At 41.0% G+C, this 27,442-nt stretch overlaps 1 protein-coding gene across 1 annotated transcript in view; it reads right to left on the reverse strand.

Moving 5' to 3' along the window:
- Positions 1 to 23,173, reverse strand: part of si:ch211-10a23.2 (GLECT and Gal-bind_lectin domain-containing protein) — a 27,527-nt gene extending 4,354 nt beyond the window's left edge. The window contains exons 1-3 of the mRNA XM_036955364.2: positions 22,993 to 23,173; positions 22,442 to 22,527; positions 20,979 to 21,159 (exon numbers count right to left, since the gene is read on the reverse strand). Of these exons, the coding sequence (XP_036811259.1) occupies positions 20,979 to 21,159; positions 22,442 to 22,527; positions 22,993 to 23,022 (297 nt within the window). The 5' untranslated portion in view covers positions 23,023 to 23,173. The remainder of the gene's footprint in view (positions 1 to 20,978; positions 21,160 to 22,441; positions 22,528 to 22,992) is intronic.
- Between the last annotated feature and the right edge of the window lie 4,269 nt (positions 23,174 to 27,442).

Genomic DNA, 27,442 nt, shown 5'->3' on the forward strand with positions numbered 1-27,442 from the left:
TCTATAACTGTAGGCCTGTCTAATAGTGTAGGATGACTGTAGACCTGTCTATAACTGTAGACCTATCTAATAGTGTAGGCCTGTCTATAACTGTAGACCTATCTAATAGTGTAGGCCTGTCTATAACTGTAGACCTATCTAATAGTGTAGGCCTGTCTATAACTGTAGACCTATCTAATAGTGTAGGATGACTGTAGACCTATCTAATAGTGTAGGCCTGTCTATAACTGTAGACCTATCTAATAGTGTAGGCCTGTCTATAACTGTAGGCCTGTCTAATAGTGTAGGATGACTGTAGACCTGTCTATAACTGTAGACCTATCTAATAGTGTAGGCCTGTCTATAACTGTAGACCTATCTAATAGTGTAGGCCTGTCTATAACTGTAGACCTATCTAATAGTGTAGGCCTGTCTATAACTGTAGACCTATCTAATAGTGTAGGATGACTGTAGACCTATCTAATAGTGTAGGATGACTGTAGACCTATCTAATAGTGTAGGATGACTGTAGACCTATCTAATAGTGTAGGCCTGTCTATAACTGTAGACCTATCTAATAGTGTAGGCCTGTCTATAACTGTAGACCTATCTAATAGTGTAGGCCTGTCTATAACTGTAGACCTATCTAATAGTGTAGGCCTGTCTATAACTGTAGACCTATCTAATAGTGTAGGCCTGTCTATAACTGTAGACCTATCTAATAGTGTAGGCCTGTCTATAACTGTAGACCTATCTAATAGTGTAGGATGACTGTAGACCTATCTAATAGTGTAGGATGACTGTAGGCCTGTCTATAACTGTAGACCTATCTAATAGTGTAGGATGACTGTAGACCTATCTAATAGTGTAGGATGACTGTAGGCCTGTCTATAACTGTAGACCTATCTAATAGTGTAGGATGACTGTAGACCTGTCTATAACTGTAGACCTATCTAATAGTGTAGGATGACTGTAGGCCTGTCTATAACTGTAGACCTATCTAATATTGTAGGATGACTGTAGGCCTGTCTATAACTGTAGACCTATCTAATAGTGTAGGATGACTGTAGACCTGTCTATAACTGTAGACCTATCTAATAGTGTAGGCCTGTCTATAACTGTAGACCTATCTATTAGTGTAGGCCTGTCTATAACTGTAGACCTATCTAATAGTGTAGGCCTGTCTATAACTGTAGACCTATCTAATAGTGTAGGATGACTGTAGGCCTGTCTATAACTGTAGACCTATCTAATAGTGTAGGCCTGTCTATAACTGTAGACCTATCTATTAGTGTAGGCCTGTCTATAACTGTAGACCTATCTAATAGTGTAGGCCTGTCTATAACTGTAGACCTATCTAATAGTGTAGGATGACTGTAGGCCTGTCTATAACTGTAGACCTATCTAATAGTGTAGGCCTGTCTATAACTGTAGACCTATCTATTAGTGTAGGCCTGTCTATAACTGTAGACCTATCTAATAGTGTAGGCCTGTCTATAACTGTAGACCTATCTAATAGTGTAGGCCTGTCTATAACTGTAGACCTATCTAATAGTGTAGGCCTGTCTATAACTGTAGACCTATCTAATAGTGTAGGCCTGTCTATAACTGTAGACCTATCTAATAGTGTAGGATGACTGTAGACCTATCTAATAGTGTAGGATGACTGTAGGCCTGTCTATAACTGTAGACCTATCTAATAGTGTAGGATGACTGTAGACCTATCTAATAGTGTAGGATGACTGTAGGCCTGTCTATAACTGTAGACCTATCTAATAGTGTAGGATGACTGTAGACCTGTCTATAACTGTAGACCTATCTAATAGTGTAGGATGACTGTAGGCCTGTCTATAACTGTAGACCTATCTAATATTGTAGGATGACTGTAGGCCTGTCTATAACTGTAGACCTATCTAATAGTGTAGGATGACTGTAGACCTGTCTATAACTGTAGACCTATCTAATAGTGTAGGATGACTGTAGGCCTGTCTATAACTGTAGACCTATCTAATATTGTAGGATGACTGTAGGCCTGTCTATAACTGTAGACCTATCTAATATTGTAGGATGACTGTAGACCTATCTAATAGTGTAGGATGACTGTAGACCTGTCTATAACTGTAGACCTATCTAATAGTGTAGGATGACTGTAGACCTGTCTATAACTGTAGACCTATCTAATAGTGTAGGATGACTGTAGGCCTGTCTATAACTGTAGACCTATCTAATATTGTAGGATGTCTGTAGACCTATCTAATATTGTAGGATGACTGTAGACCTATCTAATATTGTAGGATGACTGTAGGCCTGTCTATAACTGTAGACCTATCTAATAGTGTAGGATGACTGTAGACCTGTCTATAACTGTAGACCTATCTAATAGTGTAGGATGACTGTAGACCTGTCTATGACTGTAGACCTATCTAATAGTGTAGGATGACTGTAGACCTATCTAATATTGTAGGATGACTGTAGGCCTGTCTATAACTGTAGACCTATCTAATAGTGTAGGATGACTGTAGACCTGTCTATAACTGTAGACCTATCTAATAGTGTAGGATGACTGTAGGCCTGTCTATAACTGTAGACCTATCTAATATTGTAGGATGTCTGTAGACCTATCTAATATTGTAGGATGACTGTAGACCTATCTAATAGTGTAGGATGACTGTAGACCTATCTAATAGTGTAGGATGACTGTAGACCTATCTAATAGTGTAGGATGACTGTAGACCTGTCTATAACTGTAGACCTATCTAATAGTGTAGGATGACTGTAGGCCTGTCTATAACTGTAGACCTATCTAATAGTGTAGGATGACTGTAGACCTATCTAATAGTGTAGGATGACTGTAGACCTGTCTATAACTGTAGACCTATCTAATAGTGTAGGCCTGTCTATAACTGTAGACCTATCTAATAGTGTAGGATGACTGTAGGCCTGTCTATAACTGTAGACCTATCTAATAGTGTAGGCCTGTCTATAACTGTAGACCTATCTATTAGTGTAGGCCTGTCTATAACTGTAGACCTATCTAATAGTGTAGGATGACTGTAGGCCTGTCTATAACTGTAGACCTATCTAATAGTGTAGGCCTGTCTATAACTGTAGACCTATCTATTAGTGTAGGCCTGTCTATAACTGTAGACCTATCTAATAGTGTAGGCCTGTCTATAACTGTAGACCTATCTAATAGTGTAGGATGACTGTAGGCCTGTCTATAACTGTAGACCTATCTAATAGTGTAGGCCTGTCTATAACTGTAGACCTATCTATTAGTGTAGGCCTGTCTATAACTGTAGACCTATCTAATAGTGTAGGCCTGTCTATAACTGTAGACCTATCTAATAGTGTAGGCCTGTCTATAACTGTAGACCTATCTAATAGTGTAGGCCTGTCTATAACTGTAGACCTATCTAATAGTGTAGGCCTGTCTATAACTGTAGACCTATCTAATAGTGTAGGATGACTGTAGACCTATCTAATAGTGTAGGATGACTGTAGGCCTGTCTATAACTGTAGACCTATCTAATAGTGTAGGATGACTGTAGACCTATCTAATAGTGTAGGATGACTGTAGGCCTGTCTATAACTGTAGACCTATCTAATAGTGTAGGATGACTGTAGACCTGTCTATAACTGTAGACCTATCTAATAGTGTAGGATGACTGTAGGCCTGTCTATAACTGTAGACCTATCTAATATTGTAGGATGACTGTAGGCCTGTCTATAACTGTAGACCTATCTAATAGTGTAGGATGACTGTAGACCTGTCTATAACTGTAGACCTATCTAATAGTGTAGGATGACTGTAGGCCTGTCTATAACTGTAGACCTATCTAATATTGTAGGATGACTGTAGGCCTGTCTATAACTGTAGACCTATCTAATATTGTAGGATGACTGTAGACCTATCTAATAGTGTAGGATGACTGTAGACCTGTCTATAACTGTAGACCTATCTAATAGTGTAGGATGACTGTAGACCTGTCTATAACTGTAGACCTATCTAATAGTGTAGGATGACTGTAGGCCTGTCTATAACTGTAGACCTATCTAATATTGTAGGATGTCTGTAGACCTATCTAATATTGTAGGATGACTGTAGACCTATCTAATATTGTAGGATGACTGTAGGCCTGTCTATAACTGTAGACCTATCTAATAGTGTAGGATGACTGTAGACCTGTCTATAACTGTAGACCTATCTAATAGTGTAGGATGACTGTAGACCTGTCTATGACTGTAGACCTATCTAATAGTGTAGGATGACTGTAGACCTATCTAATATTGTAGGATGACTGTAGGCCTGTCTATAACTGTAGACCTATCTAATAGTGTAGGATGACTGTAGACCTGTCTATAACTGTAGACCTATCTAATAGTGTAGGATGACTGTAGGCCTGTCTATAACTGTAGACCTATCTAATATTGTAGGATGTCTGTAGACCTATCTAATATTGTAGGATGACTGTAGACCTATCTAATAGTGTAGGATGACTGTAGACCTATCTAATAGTGTAGGATGACTGTAGACCTATCTAATAGTGTAGGATGACTGTAGACCTGTCTATAACTGTAGACCTATCTAATAGTGTAGGATGACTGTAGGCCTGTCTATAACTGTAGACCTATCTAATAGTGTAGGATGACTGTAGACCTATCTAATAGTGTAGGATGACTGTAGACCTGTCTATAACTGTAGACCTATCTAATAGTGTAGGCCTGTCTATAACTGTAGACCTATCTAATAGTGTAGGCCTGTCTATAACTGTAGACCTATCTAATAGTGTAGGATGACTGTAGGCCTGTCTATAACTGTAGACCTATCTAATAGTGTAGGATGACTGTAGGCCTGTCTATAACTGTAGACCTATCTAATAGTGTAGGATGACTGTAGACCTATCTAATAGTGTAGGATGACTGTAGACCTATCTAATAGTGTAGGCCTGTCTATAACTGTAGACCTATCTAATAGTGTAGGCCTGTCTATAACTGTAGACCTATCTAATAGTGTAGGCCTGTCTATAACTGTAGACCTATCTAATAGTGTAGGCCTGTCTATAACTGTAGACCTATCTAATAGTGTAGGCCTGTCTATAACTGTAGACCTATCTAATAGTGTAGGCCTGTCTATAACTGTAGACCTATCTAATATTGTAGGCCTGTCTATAACTGTAGACCTATCTAATAGTGTAGGATGACTGTAGGCCTGTCTATAACTGTAGACCTATCTAATAGTGTAGGATGACTGTAGGCCTGTCTATAACTGTAGACCTATCTAATAGTGTAGGATGACTGTAGACCTATCTAATAGTGTAGGATGACTGTAGGCCTGTCTATAACTGTAGACCTATCTAATAGTGTAGGATGACTGTAGACCTATCTAATAGTGTAGGATGACTGTAGACCTATCTAATAGTGTAGGATGACTGTAGACCTATCTAATAGTGTAGGATGACTGTAGGCCTGTCTATAACTGTAGACCTATCTAATAGTGTAGGATGACTGTAGGCCTGTCTATAACTGTAGACCTATCTAATAGTGTAGGATGACTGTAGGCCTGTCTATAACTGTAGACCTATCTAATAGTGTAGGATGACTGTAGACCTATCTAATAGTGTAGGATGACTGTAGACCTATCTAATAGTGTAGGATGACTGTAGACCTATCTAATAGTGTAGGATGACTGTAGGCCTGTCTATAACTGTAGACCTATCTAATAGTGTAGGATGACTGTAGGCCTGTCTATAACTGTAGACCTATCTAATAGTGTAGGATGACTGTAGGCCTGTCTATAACTGTAGACCTATCTAATAGTGTAGGATGACTGTAGGCCTATCTAATATTGTAGGATGACTGTAGGCCTGTCTATAACTGTAGACCTATCTAATAGTGTAGGATGACTGTAGACCTATCTAATATTGTAGGATGACTGTAGGCCTGTCTATAACTGTAGACCTATCTAATAGTGTAGGATGACTGTAGACCTATCTAATATTGTAGGATGACTGTAGACCTGTCTATAACTGTAGACCTATCTAATAGTGTAGGATGACTGTAGGCCTGTCTATAACTGTAGACCTATCTAATAGTGTAGGATGACTGTAGGCCTGTCTATAACTGTAGACCTATCTAATAGTGTAGGATGACTGTAGACCTATCTAATAGTGTAGGATGACTGTAGACCTATCTAATAGTGTAGGATGACTGTAGACCTATCTAATAGTGTAGGATGACTGTAGGCCTGTCTATAACTGTAGACCTATCTAATAGTGTAGGATGACTGTAGGCCTGTCTATAACTGTAGACCTATCTAATAGTGTAGGATGACTGTAGGCCTGTCTATAACTGTAGACCTATCTAATAGTGTAGGATGACTGTAGGCCTATCTAATATTGTAGGATGACTGTAGGCCTGTCTATAACTGTAGACCTATCTAATAGTGTAGGATGACTGTAGACCTATCTAATATTGTAGGATGACTGTAGGCCTGTCTATAACTGTAGACCTATCTAATAGTGTAGGATGACTGTAGACCTATCTAATATTGTAGGCCTGTCTATAACTGTAGACCTATCTAATAGTGTAGGCCTGTCTATAACTGTAGACCTATCTAATAGTGTAGGATGACTGTAGACCTATCTAATATTGTAGGCCTGTCTATAACTGTAGACCTATCTAATAGTGTAGGCCTGTCTATAACTGTAGACCTATCTAATAGTGTAGGCCTGTCTATAACTGTAGACCTATCTAATAGTGTAGGCCTGTCTATAACTGTAGACCTATCTAATAGTGTAGGATGACTGTAGACCTATCTAATATTGTAGGCCTGTCTATAACTGTAGACCTATCTAATAGTGTAGGCCTGTCTATAACTGTAGACCTATCTAATAGTGTAGGCCTGTCTATAACTGTAGACCTATCTAATATTGTAGGCCTGTCTATAACTGTAGACCTATCTAATATTGTAGGATGACTGTAGGCCTGTCTATAACTGTAGACCTATCTAATAGTGTAGGCCTGTCTATAACTGTAGACCTATCTAATAGTGTAGGCCTGTCTATAACTGTAGACCTATCTAATAGTGTAGGCCTGTCTATAACTGTAGACCTATCTAATAGTGTAGGCCTGTCTATAACTGTAGACCTATCTAATAGTGTAGGATGACTGTAGACCTATCTAATAGTGTAGGCCTGTCTATAACTGTAGACCTATCTAATAGTGTAGGCCTGTCTATAACTGTAGACCTATCTAATAGTGTAGGCCTGTCTATAACTGTAGACCTATCTAATAGTGTAGGCCTGTCTATAACTGTAGACCTATCTAATAGTGTAGGCCTGTCTATAACTGTAGACCTATCTAATAGTGTAGGCCTGTCTATAACTGTAGACCTATCTAATAGTGTAGGATGACTGTAGACCTATCTAATAGTGTAGGCCTGTCTATAACTGTAGACCTATCTAATAGTGTAGGCCTGTCTATAACTGTAGACCTATCTAATAGTGTAGGCCTGTCTATAACTGTAGACCTATCTAATAGTGTAGGCCTGTCTATAACTGTAGACCTATCTAATAGTGTAGGCCTGTCTATAACTGTAGACCTATCTAATAGTGTAGGCCTGTCTATAACTGTAGACCTATCTAATAGTGTAGGATGACTGTAGACCTATCTAATAGTGTAGGCCTGTCTATAACTGTAGACCTATCTAATAGTGTAGGCCTGTCTATAACTGTAGACCTATCTAATAGTGTAGGCCTGTCTATAACTGTAGACCTATCTAATAGTGTAGGCCTGTCTATAACTGTAGACCTATCTAATAGTGTAGGCCTGTCTATAACTGTAGACCTATCTAATAGTGTAGGCCTGTCTATAACTGTAGACCTATCTAATAGTGTAGGCCTGTCTATAACTGTAGACCTATCTAATAGTGTAGGATGACTGTAGACCTATCTAATAGTGTAGGCCTGTCTATAACTGTAGACCTATCTAATAGTGTAGGCCTGTCTATAACTGTAGACCTATCTAATAGTGTAGGCCTGTCTATAACTGTAGACCTATCTAATAGTGTAGGATGACTGTAGACCTATCTAATAGTGTAGGCCTGTCTATAACTGTAGACCTATCTAATAGTGTAGGCCTGTCTATAACTGTAGACCTATCTAATAGTGTAGGCCTGTCTATAACTGTAGACCTATCTAATAGTGTAGGATGACTGTAGACCTATCTAATAGTGTAGGCCTGTCTATAACTGTAGACCTATCTAATAGTGTAGGCCTGTCTATAACTGTAGACCTATCTAATAGTGTAGGCCTGTCTATAACTGTAGACCAATCTAATAGTGTAGGATGACTGTAGGCCTGTCTATAACTGTAGACCTATCTAATAGTGTAGGATGACTGTAGACCTATCTAATAGTGTAGGATGACTGTAGGCCTGTCTATAACTGTAGACCTATCTAATAGTGTAGGATGACTGTAGACCTATCTAATAGTGTAGGATGACTGTAGGCCTGTCTATAACTGTAGACCTATCTAATAGTGTAGGATGACTGTAGACCTATCTAATAGTGTAGGATGACTGTAGACCTATCTAATAGTGTAGGATGACTGTAGGCCTGTCTATAACTGTAGACCTATCTAATAGTGTAGGATGACTGTAGACCTATCTAATATTGTAGGATGACTGTAGGCCTGTCTATAACTGTAGACCTATCTAATAGTGTAGGATGACTGTAGACCTATCTAATATTGTAGGATGACTGTAGGCCTGTCTATAACTGTAGACCTATCTAATAGTGTAGGATGACTGTAGACCTATCTAATAGTGTAGGATGACTGTAGGCCTGTCTATAACTGTAGACCTATCTAATAGTGTAGGATGACTGTAGGCCTGTCTATAACTGTAGACCTATCTAATAGTGTAGGATGACTGTAGACCTGTCTATAACTGTAGACCTATCTAATATTGTAGGATGACTGTAGGCCTGTCTATAACTGTAGACCTATCTAATATTGTAGGATGACTGTAGACCTATCTAATAGTGTAGGATGACTGTAGACCTGTCTATAACTGTAGACCTATCTAATAGTGTAGGATGACTGTAGACCTGTCTATAACTGTAGACCTATCTAATAGTGTAGGATGACTGTAGGCCTGTCTATAACTGTAGACCTATCTAATATTGTAGGATGACTGTAGACCTATCTAATAGTGTAGGATGACTGTAGACCTATCTAATATTGTAGGATGACTGTAGACCTATCTAATATTGTAGGATGACTGTAGACCTATCTAATATTGTAGGATGACTGTAGACCTATCTAATAGTGTAGGATGACTGTAGGCCTGTCTATAACTGTAGACCTATCTAATAGTGTAGGATGACTGTAGACCTGTCTATAACTGTAGACCTATCTAATAGTGTAGGATGACTGTAGGCCTGTCTATAACTGTAGACCTATCTAATAGTGTAGGATGACTGTAGGCCTGTCTATAACTGTAGACCTATCTAATATTGTAGGATGACTGTAGACCTATCTAATATTGTAGGATGCCTGTAGACCTATCTAATAGTGTAGGATGTCTGTAGACCTATCTAATATTGTAGGATGACTGTAGACCTATCTAATATTGTAGGATGACTGTAGGCCTGTCTATAACTGTAGACCTATCTAATATTGTAGGATGCCTGTAGACCTATCTAATAGTGTAGGATGTCTGTAGACCTATCTAATATTGTAGGATGACTGTAGACCTATCTAATATTGTAGGATGACTGTAGGCCTGTCTATAACTGTAGACCTATCTAATATTGTAGGATGCCTGTAGACCTATCTAATAGTGTAGGATGACTGTAGACCTATCTAATATTGTAGGATGACTGTAGGCCTGTCTATAACTGTAGACCTATCTAATATTGTAGGATGTCTGTAGGCCTGTCTATAACTGTAGACCTATCTAATATTGTAGGATGTCTGTAGACCTATCTAATATTGTAGGATGACTGTAGACCTATCTAATATTGTAGGATGTCTGTAGACCTATCTAATATTGTAGGATGTCTGTAGACCTATCTAATATTGTAGGATGACTGTAGGCCTGTCTATAACTGTAGACCTATCTAATATTGTAGGATGTCTGTAGACCTATCTAATATTGTAGGATGACTGTAGACCTATCTAATATTGTAGGATGACTGTAGACCTATCTAATATTGTAGGATGACTGTAGACCTATCTAATATTGTAGGATGACTGTAGACCTATCTAATATTGTAGGATGTCTGTAGACCTATCTAATATTGTAGGATGTCTGTAGACCTATCTAATATTGTAGGATGACTGTAGACCTATCTAATATTGTAGGATGACTGTAGACCTATCTAATAGTGTAGGATGACTGTAGACCTATCTAATATTGTAGGATGCCTGTAGACCTATCTAATATTGTAGGATGACTGTAGACCTATCTAATATTGTAGGATGACTGTAGACCTATCTAATAGTGTAGGATGACTGTAGACCTATCTAATATTGTAGGATGACTGTAGACCTATCTAATATTGTAGGATGACTGTAGACCTATCTAATATTGTAGGATGACTGTAGACCTATCTAATATTGTAGGATGACTGTAGACCTATCTAATAGTGTAGGATGACTGTAGACCTATCTAATATTGTAGGATGACTGTAGACCTATCTAATAGTGTAGGATGACTGTAGACCTATCTAATATTGTAGGATGACTGTAGACCTATCTAATATTGTAGGATGACTGTAGACCTATCTAATATTGTAGGATGACTGTAGGCCTATCTAATATTGTAGGATGACTGTAGACCTATCTAATATTGTAGGATGACTGTAGACCTATCTAATATTGTAGGATGACTGTAGACCTATCTAATATTGTAGGATGACTGTAGACCTATCTAATAGTGTAGGATGACTGTAGACCTATCTAATATTGTAGGATGACTGTAGGCCTATCTAATATTGTAGGATGACTGTAGGCTGTACCTTGACCTGACTGTGACTGTAGCATGACTGCTGGCCCGTGTATGACTGCTGGCCTGTGTTTGACTGCTGGCCTGTGTGTGACTGCTGGTCTGTGTATTAATGTAGGCCGACATGTATGACTGCTGGCCTGTGTTTGACTGCTGGCCTGTGTTTGACTGCTGGCCTGTGTGTGACTGCTGGCCTGTGCATTAATGTAGGCCGACATGTATGACTGCTGGCCTGAGTATGACTGCTGGCCTGTGTATGACTGCTGGCCTGTGTATTAATATAGGCTGACATGTATGACTGCTGGCCTGCGTTTGACTGCTGGCCTGTGTATGACTGCTGGCCTGTGTTTGACTGCTGGCCTGTGTGTGACTGCTGGCCTGTGTATTAATATAGGCTGACATGTATGACTGCTGGCCTGTGTATGACTGCTGGCCTGTGTTTGACTGCTGGCCTGTGTATGACTGCTGGCCTGCGTTTGACTGCTGGCCTGTGTATGACTGCTGGTCTGTGTATGACTGCTGGCCTGTGTTTGCCTGCTGGCCTGCGTTTGACTGCTGGCCTGTGTATGACTGCGGGCCTGCGTTTGACTGCTGGCCTGTGTATGACTGCTGGCCTGCGTTTGACTGCTGGCCTGTGTATTAATGTAGCCTGACATGTATGACTGCTGGCCTGTGTATTAATGTAGGCTGACATGTATGACTGCTGGCCTGTGTGTGACTGCTGGCCTGTGTGTGTGACTGCTGGCCTGTGTATTAATATTTTTTATTTATTTTTTTTATTTTACCTTTATTTAACCAGGCAAGTCAGTTAAGAACAAATTCTTATTTTCAATGACGGCCTGGGAACAGTGGGTTAACTGCCTGTTCAGGGGCAGAACGACAGATTTGTACCTTGTCAGCTCGGGGGTTTGAACTCGCAACCTTCCGGTTACTAGTCCAACGCTCTAACCACTAGGCTACCCTGCCGCCCCTATAGGCTGACATGTATGACTGCTGGCCTGTGTATTAATATAGGCTGACATGTTTGACTGCTGGTCTGCGTTTGACTGCTGGCCTGTGTATGACTGCTGGCCTGTGTATGACTGCTGGCCTGTGTATTAATATAGGCTGACATGTATGACTGCTGGCCTGTGTATGACTGCTGGCCTGTGTTTGACTGCTGGCCTGTGTATTAATGTAGCCTGACATGTATGACTGCTGGCCTGTGTATTAATGTAGGCTGACGTATGACTGCTGGCCTGTGTATGACTGCTGGCCTGTGTGTGACTGCTGGCCTGTGTATTAATGTAGGCTGACATGTATGACTGCTGGCCTGTGTGTGACTGCTGGCCTGTGTGTGACTGCTGGCCTGTGTATGACTGCTGGCCTGTGTATTAATGTAGGCTGACATGTATGACTGCTGGCCTGTGTGTGACTGCTGGCCTGTGTGTGACTGCTGGCCTGTGTGTGACTGCTGGCCTGTGTATGACTGCTGGCCTGTGTATGACTGCTGGCCTGCGTTTGACTGCTGGCCTGTGTATTAATGTAGGCTGACATGTATGACTGCTGGCCTGTGTATTAATGTAGGCTGACATGTATGACTGCTGTCCTGTGTATTAATGTAGGCTGACGTATGACTGCTGGCCTGTGTATGACTGCTGGCCTGTGTGTGACTGCTGGCCTGCGTTTGACTGCTGGCCTGTGTATTAATGTAGCCTGACATGTATGACTGCTGGCCTGTGTATTAATGTAGGCTGACGTATGACTGCTGGCCTGTGTATGACTGCTGGCCTGTGTGTGACTGCTGGCCTGTGTATTAATGTAGGCTGACATGTATGACTGCTGGCCTGTGTGTGACTGCTGGCCTGTGTGTGACTGCTGGCCTGTGTATGACTGCTGGCCTGTGTATTAATGTAGGCTGACATGTATGACTGCTGGCCTGTGTATGACTGCTGGCCTGTGTGTGACTGCTGGCCTGTGTATTAATGTAGGCTGACATGTATGACTGCTGGCCTGTGTGTGACTGCTGGCCTGTGTGTGACTGCTGGCCTGTGTATGACTGCTGGCCTGTGTATTAATGTAGGCTGACATGTATGACTGCTGGCCTGTGTGTGACTGCTGGCCTGTGTGTGACTGCTGGCCTGTGTGTGACTGCTGGCCTGTGTGTGACTGCTGGCCTGTGTGTGACTGCTGGCCTGTGTATGACTGCTGGCCTGTGTATTAATGTAGGCTGACATGTATGACTGCTGGCCTGTGTGTGACTGCTGGCCTGTGTGTGACTGCTGGCCTGTGTGTGACTGCTGGCCTGTGTGTGACTACTGGCCTGTGTATGACTGCTGGCCTGTGTATTAATGTAGGCTGACATGTATGTATGATTAAGCCCCATAAGTGTTACATTTGTTTGAGATCTGGTGACTGAGAGGGCCACGGCATATGGTTTATATCCTTTTCATGCTCATCAAACCATTCAGTGACCACTCGTGGCTTGTGCATTGTCATCCTATGGTGGCATAGCCATGGTAGCTAAATGTATAGCATGTATAGCATTTCTATACATGACTCTAAGCATGATGGGATGTTAATTGCTTAATTAACTCAGGAACCACACCTGTGTGGAAGCACCCACTCGTAATATACTTCCCTCATTTTGGCAGTTACCTGTATGTATTAGTGTAGATCTGTGTATTAGTGTATATCTGTGTATTAGTGTAGATCTGTGTATTAGTGTAGATCTCTCTATTAGTGTAGATCAGTGTATTAGTGTAGATATGTGTATTAGTGTAGATCTATGTATTAGTGGAACTCTCTCTATTAGTGTAGATCTGTGTATTAGTGTAGATCTGTGTATTAGTGTAGATCTGTGTATTAGTGTAGATCTCTCTATTAGTGTAGATCTGTGTATTAGTGTAAATCTGTGTATTAGTGTAGATCTGTGTATTAGTGTAGATCTGTGTATTAGTGTAGATCTGTGTATTAGTGTAAATATGTGTATTAGTGTAGATCTGTGTATTAGTGTAGATCTGTGTATTAGTGTAGATCTGTGTATTAGTGTAGATCTGTGTATTAGTGTAGATCTGTGTATTCGTGTAGATCTATGTATTAGTGTAGATCTGTGTATTAGTGTAGATCTATGTATTAGTGTAGATATGTGTATTAGTGTAGATCTGTGTATTAGTGTAGATCTGTGTATTAGTGTATATCTATGTATTAGTGTAGATCTGTGTATTAGTGTAGATCTATGTATTAGTGTAGATCAATGTATTAGTGTAGATCTGTGTATTAGTGTAGATATGTGTATTAGTGTAGATCTATGTATTAGTGTAGATCTGTGTATTAGTGTAGGTCTGTGTATTAGTGTAGATCTGTGTATTAGTGTAGATCTATGTATTAGTGTAGATCTATGTATTAGTGTAGATCTGTGTATTAGTGTAGATCTGTGTATTAGTGTAGATATGTGTATTAGTGTAGATCTATGTATTAGTGTAGATCTATGTATTAGTGTAGATCTGTGTATTAGTGTAGGTCTGTGTATTAGTGTAGATATGTGTATTAGTGTAGATCTGTGTATTAGTGTAGATCTGTGTATTAGTGTAGATCTATGTATTAGTGTAGATCTTTGTATTAGTGTAGATCTGTGTATTAGTGTAGATCTATGTATTAGTGTAGATCTATGTATTAGTGTAGATCTATGTATTAGTGTAGATCTGTGTATTAGTGTAGATCTGTGTATTAGTGTAGATCTATGTATTAGTGTAGATCTATGTATTAGTGTAGATCTATGTATTAGTGTAGATCTGTGTATTAGTGTAGATCTATGTATTAGTGCATATGTACACTACCGGTCAAAGGTTTTAGAATACCTGCTCATTCAAGGGTTTTTCTTTATTTTTACTATTTTCTATATTGTAGAATAATAGTGAAGACATCACAACTATAAAATAACACACATGTAGTAATCATGTAGTGACCAAAAAAACAAATCAAAATATATTTTATATTTGAGATTCTTCAAAGTAGCCACCGTTTGCCTTGATGACAGCTTTGCACCCTCTCGGCATTCTCTGGCTGGGAGCTGTTAAATACACAGACATATCTAGGCCCGTTTTTTAAACAGCTCCCAGACATATCTAGGCCTGTGTTTTAAACAGCCCCCAGACACATCTAGGCCTGTGTATTAAACAGCTCCCAGACATATCTAGGCCCGTGTTTTAAACAGCTCCCAGACATATCTAGGCCTGTGTTTTAAACAGCTCCCAGACATATCTAGGCCCGTGTTTTAAACAGCTCCCAGACATATCTAGGCCTGTGTATTAAACAGCTCCCAGACACATCTAGGCCTGTGTATTAAACAGCTCCCAGACATATCTAGGCCCGTGTTTTAAACAGCTCCCAGACATATCTAGGCCTGTGTTTTAAACAGCTCCCAGACATATCTAGGCCCATGTTTTAAACAGCTCCCAGACATATCTAGGCCTGTGTTTTAAACAGCTCCCAGATACATCTAGGCCTGTGTATTAAACAGCTCCCAGACATATCTAGGCCTGTGTTTTAAACAGCTCCCAGACATATCTAGGCCTGTGTTTTAAACAGCTCCCAAACATATCTAGGCCTGTGTTTTAAACAGCTCCCAGACATATCTAGGCCTGTGTATTAAACAGCTCCCAGACATATCTAGGCCTGTGTTTTCTAAACAGCTCCCAGATATATCTAGGCCTGTGTATTAAACAGCTCCCAGACATATCTAGGCCTGTGTTTTCTAAACAGCTCCCAGACATATCTAGGCCTGTGTATTAAACAGCTCCCAGACATATCTAGGCCTGTGTTTTAAACAGCTCCCAGACATATCTAGGCCTGTGTTTTAAACAGCTCCCAGACATATCTAGGCCTTTGTTTTAAACAGCTCCCAGACATATCTAGGCCTGTGTTTTAAACAGCTCCCAGACATATCTAGGCCTGTGTATTAAACAGCTCCCAGACATATCTAGGCCTGTGTATTAAACAGCTCCCAGACATATCTAGGCCTGTGTTTTAAACAGCTCCCAGACATATCTAGGCCTGTGTATTAAACAGCTCCCAGACATATCTAGGCCTGTGTTTTAAACAGCTCCCAGACATATCTAGGCCTGTGTTTTAAACAGCTCCCAGACATATCTAGGCCTGTGTTTTAAACAGCTCCCAGACATATCTAGGCCTGTGTTTTAAACAGCTCCCAGACATATCTAGGCCTGTGTTTTAAACAGCTCCCAGACATATCTAGGCCTGTGTTTTCTAAACAGCTCCCAGACATATCTAGGCCTGTGTTTTAAACAGCTCCCAGACATATCTAGGCCTGTGTATTAAACAGCTCCCAGACACATCTAGGCCTGTGTATTAAACAGCTCCCAGACATATCTAGGCCTGTGTTTTAAACAGCTCCCAGATATATCTAGGCCTGTGTATTAAACAGCTCCCAGACATATCTAGGCCTGTGTATTAAACAGCTCCCAGATATATCTAGGCCTGTGTATTAAACAGCTCCCAGATATATCTAGGCCTGTGTATTAAACAGCTCCCAGACATATCTAGGCCTGTGTTTTAAACAGCTCCCAGACATATCCAGGCCTGTGTATTAAACAGCTCCCAGATATATCTAGGCCTGTGTTTTAAACAGCTCCCAGACATATCTAGGCCTGTGTTTTCTAAACAGCTCCCAGACATATCCAGGCCTGTGTATTAAACAGCTCCCAGACATATCTAGGCCTGTGTTTTCTAAACAGCTCCCAGACATATCTAGGCCTGTGTTTTAAACAGCTCCCAGACATATCTAGGCCTGTGTTTTCTAAACAGCTCCCAGACATATCTAGGCCTGTGTTTTAAACAGCTCCCAGACATATCTAGGCCTGTGTTTTCTAAACAGCTCCCAGACATATCCAGGCCTGTGTTTTAAACAGCTCCCAGATATATCTAGGCCTGTGTTTTAAACAGCTCCCAGACATATCTAGGCCTGTGTTTTAAACAGCTCCCAGACACATCTAGGCCTGTGTTTTAAACAGCTCCCAGACATATCTAGGCCTGTGTTTTAAACAGCTCCCAGACATATCTAGGCCTGTGTATTAAACAGCTCCCAGACATATCTAGGCCTGTGTATTAAACAGCTCCCAGACACATCTAGGCCTGTGTATTAAACAGCTCCCAGACACATCTAGGCCTGTGTATTAAACAGCTCCCAGACATATCTAGGCCTGTGTATTAAACAGCTCCCAGATATATCTAGGCCTGTGTATTAAACAGCTCCCAGACACATCTAGGCCTGTGTATTAAACAGCTCCCAGACACATCTAGGCCTGTGTATTAAACAGCTCCCAGACATATCTAGGCCTGTGTATTAAACAGCTCCCAGACATATCTAGGCCTGTGTATTAAACAGCTCCCAGACATATCTAGGCCTGTGTTTTAAACAGCTCCCAGACATATCTAGGCCTGTGTTTTAAACAGCTCCCAGACATATCTAGGCCTGTGTATTAAACAGCTCACAGATATATCTAGGCCTGTGTTTTAAACAGCTCCCAGACATATCTAGGCCTGTGTTTTAAACAGCTCCCAGACATATCTAGGCCTGTGTATTAAACAGCTCCCAGACATATCTAGGCCTGTGTTTTCTAAACAGCTCCCAGACATATCTAGGCCTGTGTTTTAAACAGCTCCCAGACATATCTAGGCCTGTGTTTTAAACAGCTCCCAGACATATCTAGGCCTGTGTTTTCTAAACAGCTCCCAGACATATCTAGGCCTGTGTTTTAAACAGCTCCCAGACATATCTAGGCCTGTGTATTAAACAGCTCCCAGACATATCTAGGCCTGTGTTTTAAACAGCTCCCAGACATATCTAGGCCTGTGTTTTAAACAGCTCCCAGACATATCTAGGCCTGTGTATTAAACAGCTCCCAGATATATCTAGGCCTGTGTATTAAACAGCTCCCAGACACATCTAGGCCTGTGTATTAAACAGCTCCCAGACACATCTAGGCCTGTGTATTAAACAGCTCCCAGACATATCTAGGCCTGTGTATTAAACAGCTCCCAGACATATCTAGGCCTGTGTATTAAACAGCTCCCAGACATATCTAGGCCTGTGTATTAAACAGCTCCCAGACATATCTAGACCTGTGTATTAAACAGCTCCCAGACATATCTAGGCCTGTGTATTAAACAGCTCCCAGACATATCTAGACCTGTGTATTAAACAGCTCCCAGACACATCTAGGCCTGTGTTTTAAACAGCTCCCAGACATATCTAGGCCTGTGTATTAAACAGCTCCCAGACATATCTAGACCTGTGTATTAAACAGCTCCCAGACATATCTAGGCCTGTGTATTAAACAGCTCCCAGACATATCTAGGCCTGTGTATTAAACAGCTCCCAGACATATCTAGGCCTGTGTTTTAAACAGCTCCCAGACATATCTAGGCCTGTGTTTTAAACAGCTCCCAGACATATCCAGGCCTGTGTATTAAACAGCTCCCAGACATATCTAGGCCTGTGTATTAAACAGCTCCCAGACACATCTAGGCCTGTGTTTTAAACAGCTCCCAGACACATCTAGGCCCGTGTTTTAAACAGCTCCCAGACATATCTAGGCCTGTGTATTAAACAGCTCCCAGACATATCTAGGCCTGTGTATTAAACAGCTCCCAGACACATCTAGGCCTGTCTATTAAACAGCTCCCAGACACATCTAGGCCCGTGTTTTAAACAGCTCCCAGACATATCTAGGCCTGTGTTTTAAACAGCTCCCAGACATATCTAGGCCTGTGTATTAAACAGCTCCCAGACACATCTAGGCCTGTGTATTAAACAGCTCCCAGACACATCTAGGCCTGTGTATTAAACAGCTCCCAGACACATCTAGGCCCGTGTTTTAAACAGCTCCCAGACATATCTAGGCCTGTGTTTTAAACAGCTCCCAGACATATCTAGGCCTGTGTTTTAAACAGCTCCCAGACATATCTAGGCCTGTGTTTTAAACAGCTCCCAGACACATCTAGGCCTGTGTATTAAACAGCTCCCAGACATATCTAGGCCTGTGTATTAAACAGCTCCCAGACATATCTAGGCCTGTGTTTTAAACAGCTCCCAGACACATCTAGGCCTGTGTATTAAACAGCTCCCAGACATATCTAGGCCTGTGTATTAAACAGCTCCCAGACATATCTAGGCCTGTGTATTAAACAGCTCCCAGACATATCTAGGCCTGTGTATTAAACAGCTCCCAGACATATCTAGGCCTGTGTTTTAAACAGCTCCCAGACATATCTAGGCCTGTGTATTAAACAGCTCCCAGACATATCTAGGCCTGTGTATTAAACAGCTCCCAGACATATCTAGGCCTGTGTATTAAACAGCTCCCAGACATATCTAGGCCTGTGTATTAAACAGCTCCCAGACACATCTAGGCCTGTGTATTAAACAGCTCCCAGACACATCTAGGCCCGTGTTTTAAACAGCTCCCAGACATATCTAGGCCTGTGTTTTAAACAGCTCCCAGACATATCTAGGCCTGTGTATTAAACAGCTCCCAGACACATCTAGGCCTGTGTATTAAACAGCTCCCAGACACATCTAGGCCTGTGTATTAAACAGCTCCCAGACACATCTAGGCCCGTGTTTTAAACAGCTCCCAGACACATCTAGGCCTGTGTATTAAACAGCTCCCAGACATATCTAGGCCTGTGTTTTAAACAGCTCCCAGACATATCTAGGCCTGTGTTTTAAACAGCTCCCAGACATATCTAGGCCTGTGTATTAAACAGCTCCCAGACATATCTAGGCCTGTGTATTAAACAGCTCCCAGACATATCTAGGCCTGTGTTTTCTAAACAGCTCCCAGACATATCTAGGCCTGTGTTTTAAACAGCTCCCAGACATATCTAGGCCTGTGTTTTAAACAGCTCCCAGACATATCTAGGCCCGTGTTTTAAACAGCTCCCAGACATATCTAGGCCTGTATATTAAACAGCTCCCAGACATATCTAGGCCCGTGTATTAAACAGCTCCCAGACATATCTAGGCCCGTGTATTAAACAGCTCCCAGACATATCTAGGCCCGTGTATTAAACAGCTCCCAGACATATCTAGGCCTGTGTATTAAACAGCTCCCAGACATATCTAGGCCCGTGTATTAAACAGCTCCCAGACATATCTAGGCCTGTGTATTAAACAGCTCCCAGACATATCTAGGCCCGTGTATTAAACAGCTCCCAGACATATCTAGGCCCGTGTATTAAACAGCTCCCAGACATATCTAGGCCCGTGTATTAAACAGCTCCCAGACATATCTAGGCCTGTGTATTAAACAGCTCCCAGACATATCTAGGCCCGTGTATTAAACAGCTCCCAGACATATCTAGGCCTGTGTATTAAACAGCTCCCAGACATATCTAGGCCCGTGTATTAAACAGCTCCCAGACATATCTAGGCCTGTGTTTTAAACAGCTCCCAGACATATCTAGGCCCGTGTTTTAAACAGCTCCCAGACATATCTAGGCCCGTGTTTTAAACAGCTCCCAGACATATCTAGGCCCGTGTTTTAAACAGCTCCCAGACATATCTAGGCCCGTGTTTTAAACAGCTCCCAGACATATCTAGGCCTGTGTTTTAAACAGCTCCCAGATATATCTAGGCCCGTGTTTTAAACAGCTCCCAGACATATCTAGGCCCGTGTTTTAAACAGCTCCCAGACATATCTAGGCCCGTGTTTTAAACAGCTCCCAGACATATCTAGGCCTGTGTTTTAAACAGCTCCCAGACATATCTAGGCCTGTGTTTTAAACAGCTCCCAGATATATCTAGGCCCGTGTTTTAAACAGCTCCCAGACATATCTAGGCCCGTGTTTTAAACAGCTCCCAGACATATCTAGGCCCGTGTTTTAAACAGCTCCCAGACATATCTAGGCCCGTGTTTTAAACAGCTCATTATTGTAGAACTATATTTATAAATGTACCGTCCCTATGAGTGTAGTGGGCTTTATACCTTGAAGGGCTCCCCAGCAGCAAAGGGGAAGAATGACAAGGTGTTCTCTGATGTCCCCCAGTTCCCGGCCAGACGGGCGTTCCTCTGCACAGCTTTAGCCAGGAAGTTGACCTTTACCTGCAAACCCACGTCTCCCTCAAAGTCCTCTTCCACTGGATCACTGGACAGGGACACCACCATGCTAGGCGGAATAAACAGTGGTGCAGATGTAGAATTCAGGCAAACAATCTAAACATTGTTGATTTAAAAACCAAAACACGTGATATTCCTGTGTTATATATATTTATTACCCACACTATGAGGTTGTAAAATAACACTGTGAAATTGTGAAAATTATATATATATATATATATATATATATATATATATATATATAAAATAATGCTGTTTAAATGTAAGAGCTGTTTGTAAAGACTGCATGACGTTTCAACCTGTTTTGTTGGGATGGACTTTTGGCCTGCCTGGTGACATCACCACAGTAAATTAGTTAATAGACCAATAAGAAAGAGAGTTCCAAACCTCTCTGCCAATAACAGCTAGTTTTCAGTTTTTCCCTCCCCACTCAGGCCACTCCCAAACAGTCCAAGCTAAATTATTGCTTGAGAAATGGCTCTTTGCAAAGAAAACAATCACAGTAAGGTACTTAATTGTTAACCAGAAATAATTTGATATTGACAATAAAAAACAGCAAAACAAATGCAGCTACAGAGAGATACAATAGTGACATCGTCTGTCTATTTGACATTACCACAAGCTGTGAGCACAGTACCAGGCTACCGTAATCAGATAGGGCTGAATCATTTACAGAGTAAAGTATTTCAGGGCAGGCCACAAAGGATCAAAACCCTATAGTGACTTTAAAATACAAACATTAGAACTGGGATTGTTTTATGTTATTCGTCATCCACTCCATCCCATAGATAAATAGGGGATAAATGATCTTATCTCCGCACAGAGCTCCTAGCAGAGAGGTCAGCTCACCGAACACTTCATGGGTTCTGACATTTTTCCCACGTATTGAATTAAACAATACATTAGTCAATTATAGAAATATTCCCGACGACAAAAGAGAGTGAAGAAAGATGTGAAGAAAGAGAGTTAAAAATCCTGTTGCATGGTTGCTAAAATCAGAAAGCTCAAAAGCTTTACATGGAATTATATTCTACAATTTGCACTCTTAGATATTTATTTTCTCTTGCAGTATTCTGAAATTGCCCAGAGCTATAGGATCTCGATATAGCAGTGTCTTCAATCCCTCCTGATCTCAACTCAACTACACGGTGTGATGCGCTGCACAATCCTCCCATTGTCTCTGTGCCTGCCTTGACCGTGGACTTGCAAATGTCAAACGCAGACGGTCCATTCATTCACTCACGTCACACTCAGATTTAAAACGGTAAATTAAACAATTCATTTCCTCAGGCTACAGAAGAGACATTGAAAGCAGGTGTCTGTTTACCAACCTCTGAGGCTTCTTGTTAACAATACCCATGACAACCAGTCTCATCGTGGGCCGCAGCCCACCTTTTATTGTCCCGACATATTCCTCCTGAAACATAGTGGCTGGAAATAAGGCTACATGCAACATATACATAATATTATTCTTAGATATCACCACAGTGGTTAGCTGAATGACAGCCGCCGTTGACAATACATTGTTTCTTTATCGATTAGAAGAGGGGGTTCTTTGAAATAAGTGAAATAGCTGATCAGTCTTAATTGATGATTGATTTTCAGAATTCTAAGAATGCTCCAGGCGAACTTTAGCACTAAACAACAGGCTACAATTCAGTATGCACTATTACTGCTACCAATTATTCCATTCGGGTAGATGGATTTCATTCTTATTCAATAAAATGTAATCATGTGAATAAGAAAAAAACAGTTGCATTCAGTTGTTTTGTGATAACCTAATAATCTCATTTGAAAAATCACGAAATTACAATATACGTCAATCTAAAATAAAAGTGTAATCCAACCAAAGCAATAGGGAAAACCAGACGAGGTTACTTACATTTTCTATCTTGTTGTCCTTTTCTGCCATTCCCCCTCTCCTTTCTTTCAATGTGAGATATCTGCACCGGGTGGTGTTGGGAGCGTGATACCAAGAGGAGCTCGAGATACTATAGTAGAGCTGGCAAACCCCGCCTTCCGCTCGTTGTCATAGCGACAGGCTCCTGATAAAATAAGTGGCACTGAATGATGGTTATCAAATATTAATGTGATGAGGGTGCACGATCCCACTTATCAAGTGTGAGACCCTTTCATTCCAACAGGGTATTTAAAACAAAATTTAAAATAATGCTGTTCACTCATAACATAAAATAATTCCCAAATAGGAGATTTTCCCAACCTGGCAACCATTATAATAAAATAATTGTTACTCAGATTTGCGTAAGCTTAGGTTAATGGTGGATATATACCTTGCACAACATTAATAGCCTATAATATGATAAAGAAACTCAAGTCTGATGATGAGCTGTCTAATGGTTGCCAGTTTGGTTTGGGGAAAACTCCCCCTTCCCATACCCAATTCTTTAAGTTTAAGAAAAGGCCTAGCCTACTATTAGCCAATATTGGACAATATATAACACATTTGTATGGCCACTTGGGCCATAGAGATAGATAGAGGACTCTAGTGCCCAAAAGCCTGTTTTAGCATGGGCAGAGCCATTGAGGACTATCACCATTTTGAAGTAGTCAACTGGGTGGGACACTAGAGATAAGTAGAGGACCCATCTTTATATCTGTGCCATTATAGCGTCTGTGACAGCATGGGCAGCTCCATTGAGGCTACAGCCCACGGGAATACCGACCCAGGTAACAACTTTGACTACTTTAAAATGGTGGGAAAATGTCCGAAACCCTCAATTGCACTGCCCATGCTAAAATGGCCAGCAGCGTTGCAGTTCGTGACACAAAACGGTGCGCCTGCTGCCTGGCACCTGCTACCATACCCCGTTCAAAGGCACTTAAATATTTTGTCTTGCCCATTCACCCTCTGAATGGCACACACACACACTATCCATGTCTCAATTCTCTCAAGGTTTAAAAAATATTATTTAACCTGTCTCCTCCCCTTCATCTACGCTGATTGAAGTGGATTTAACAAGTGACATCCATAAGGCATCATAGTTTTCACCGGGTCAGTCTGTTATGGAAAGAGCAGGTGTTCTTAATGTTTTGTACGCTCAGTGTAAGTAGTAGTAGATGATGCCCTCCATGGCGCTTGGCCGTCACTAATTACCACAGCTACAAAGTCATAATTATGGCTAAACGATGTGAATGTTTCTACAATTATTTTCTTAACATCTGATGTTAAACCTAACCACACTGCTAACCTTAAATTAAGACCAAAAAGCTATGTCGTTTTTGTTAACTTTTTTTTTTTAACGATATAGCCAAAATGATGCGATGTCAATATAATGATGGCCTGAGCTCACCGAAAGGCGAGCTTGTGTGTAATTTGTTTTACAATGCACTGTTTCTAAATGTAATGACATATCCGAAGGCGGCTGGGCGGGTTATACGCTTTAACGCCACGCTCAATAACAATGTCTCTATTTAAGCGTTTTATCGCTGGCGCTGTAGTCACCCAAAACATTATTTGAATTGTACAATGTAGCTAAGGGATGAGGCTTTATCATACATGTTAAATTAGACCAATTCACCTACTTATGGTAACACAACATCACTATCAACAAAAAAATAATTGGAGATATGGACTATCCTGCAAGCGTACAGCCACTGCTCTAGACCTGTACCAAATACGAAACTCTGTGGCTGTACTGTCTTTGTTAGAAAGGCGACACCCCAGATGATCCATTAAAAAAATCAGATAGTCTAGTAGCGACTCTAACAATGATGGAAAAGGCAGGCAGAAGCGGGCAAGATCAGGTGGGACCATTCTAGCCAATGAGAGGGCAGATAAGCGTGTAAACACGTAGGGGTTCTCACTATTTACCACAGCCACAATGTCAACAATGGCTAAATCGTACAAAATGTATGAGGGGGGGAGGAATGCTTTTTGCTTTTAATTTAAGGTTAGGGTTAGGCATAATGTTATCAGTGCGGATAAATAGTGGGTTTAATATCACATTTTAGAAATAAGTGGGGTTGACGACTTTGTGGCTGTGTTAACTAGTCACGGCCTAGCCCAATATTGGACTAAAGGAGCCTAAAACGTCACCGTACACCAGTGGCGGTTGGTGCCGTTTAAGATTAGGGAGAACGATTATTATGACCTATTAATCATGGGTTTCTCTCTATAGCAGCATATCGGATGGCTGTCATTCATATTCCATTCACCCGGCTCAATGTAACATCGATAGGTTTTTGGCTACTACATAAAATGTTCACTATACCCATCATGAGGTTGCTACAACCTAGCCTGCGAATGGAAGTTTATAATGTCGAGAAACAAATTGGCATCATCAAGATGACAGATTCAATAACACATTCAATAACTCCTTGCACACTCTTGCCTGCATCTAGCTGATCTAGGGTGTAATCATTAGTCCAACAGTTGCAAACAAGAGTTTATATTGGACAAATGCAGGTACGTTTATCCCCGTTTCGTTCTGCTTCCTTCCATTTATGAAATGTTTTTAACAGAATTGTCGGAATGAATACATCCCTAATCATCCACACAGTTCACTTTAATAGCAGTCTCGTTTCACCTTTTCCCTTGGCTTGTGGACAGAAACAAACTTTCAAAGCCAAGCCTTCATACCATGACCGCTACACACAGCCTACATCATTGTCACCATATTAGCTAACGTCAGCTAACGACAGTTCATGCTGCAAGAGCTCTGATAGGTTGGAGGACGTCCACTGGTGGTCATCATAATTACTGTGTAGGTCTATGGAAGGGAGTGAGAAAAATGAGTCTCCTAAGTTTTCTGTTGAAGTCAATGTACCAACGGGAGGACGGAAACCAACTGTCCTCCGGCTACACCATGGCACTACCCCAGAGAGTGTTGTTGAGGCTACTATAGACCTTTATTGTGTGTTTTAGTCAATTATTTGGTTATGTGAATATACAGTACCAGTCAAAAGTTTGGACACACCTACTCATTCCAGGGTTCTAGAACACCTACTCATTCCAGGGTTCTAGAACACCTACTCATTCAAGTTTTTTTTTTTTTTTTTTTACTATTTTCTACATTGTAGAATAATAGTGAAAACATCAACAATATGAAATAACACATATGGAATCATGTAGTAACCAAAAATGTGTTAAACAAATCACAATATATTTTATATTCTTCAAAGTAGCCACCTTGATGAGAGCTTTACACACTCTTGTCATTTATTCCTGTTATCAATCAAGGTGAGACTGACCATGGACAAGGCGCAGGAGAAACAGGAGAGCTACCGGAGCAGAATCAAGAAGGGGACCAAGTACTACAACATCTATCTCAATCTCCTCATTCAAAGACTCAATCATGGACCCTCGTACTGACAGTTGTGGCTGCTTTGCGTGATGTATTGTTGTCTCTACCTTCTTGTCCTTTGTGCTGTTGTCTGTGCCCAATAATGTTTGTACCATGTTGTGTTGCTACCATGTTGTTGTCATGTTGTGTTGCTACCATGCTGTGTTGTCATGTGTTGCTGCCTTGTTGTCTTCGGTCTCTCTTGTCGTGATGTGTGTTTTGTCCTATATTTAATTTATATATTTATTTTTAATCCCAGCCGGGGACCCTCAGGATGACAAATCAGAGCAAGATTACTAAATGTAAATACATGATTTACCTTCAGAGGTGAATGTATCAAACCAGTTGCTGTGGTTAAAGTGTTTTCTTGTTGTGCACTATGTTTTAATAGCTACTGTAAACTGGAGTTAGATTAACAAGAATTTAAGCTTTTTGCCCGAATAAGACATGTCTATGTCCCGGAATTGGCCGTTGTTTACAACGTCATTCTAGTCACATTATCGCATGTTGAGCAACAACTGTCCCGGTTTAGGGACACCGATCCCAATAGAGGTTGAAGAAGACGAGGGAGGATGTATCAAATCCTATGAGTATCTGTGTTTTTTTTTTTATCACAAGATGTCTGCCTGTCTTTGACGTGTTACAGGCGACTGATTATCAGCTTGACCTGCCACTAGCTATCCCCAAGGAGCTATTTCCTAGCCTGAAATCCAGACCTGTTTTGGGCTAACATTTCTCTCCTTGTACTTCCGTGTCATTTGTTTGGCATTTACAAGGAGTGAAATGTTTAAATGAAAAGTAATCTCCGCACACGGAGGATAAATGCACCATTTTGAATTTATTTAGGCTGACGATCAAAAACTCAGATTAAAGACCCTTATGGCCATGTTGGAAGCCCAGAGGGCTACTGTCTGTCTTATAGTGGCCATGTTGGAAGCCAGAGAGGTAATTAAAGAGTGTGAGGTATTTGAATCGTTCCTCATTACACATGTTTGTGTTACTAAACAAACCGATATTAGGAATAGTAGC

Source organism: Oncorhynchus mykiss, chromosome 19 (assembly GCF_057628025.1).
Source record: "Oncorhynchus mykiss isolate SJ-2025 chromosome 19, ASM5762802v1, whole genome shotgun sequence".
NCBI lineage: Eukaryota > Metazoa > Chordata > Actinopteri > Salmoniformes > Salmonidae > Oncorhynchus > Oncorhynchus mykiss.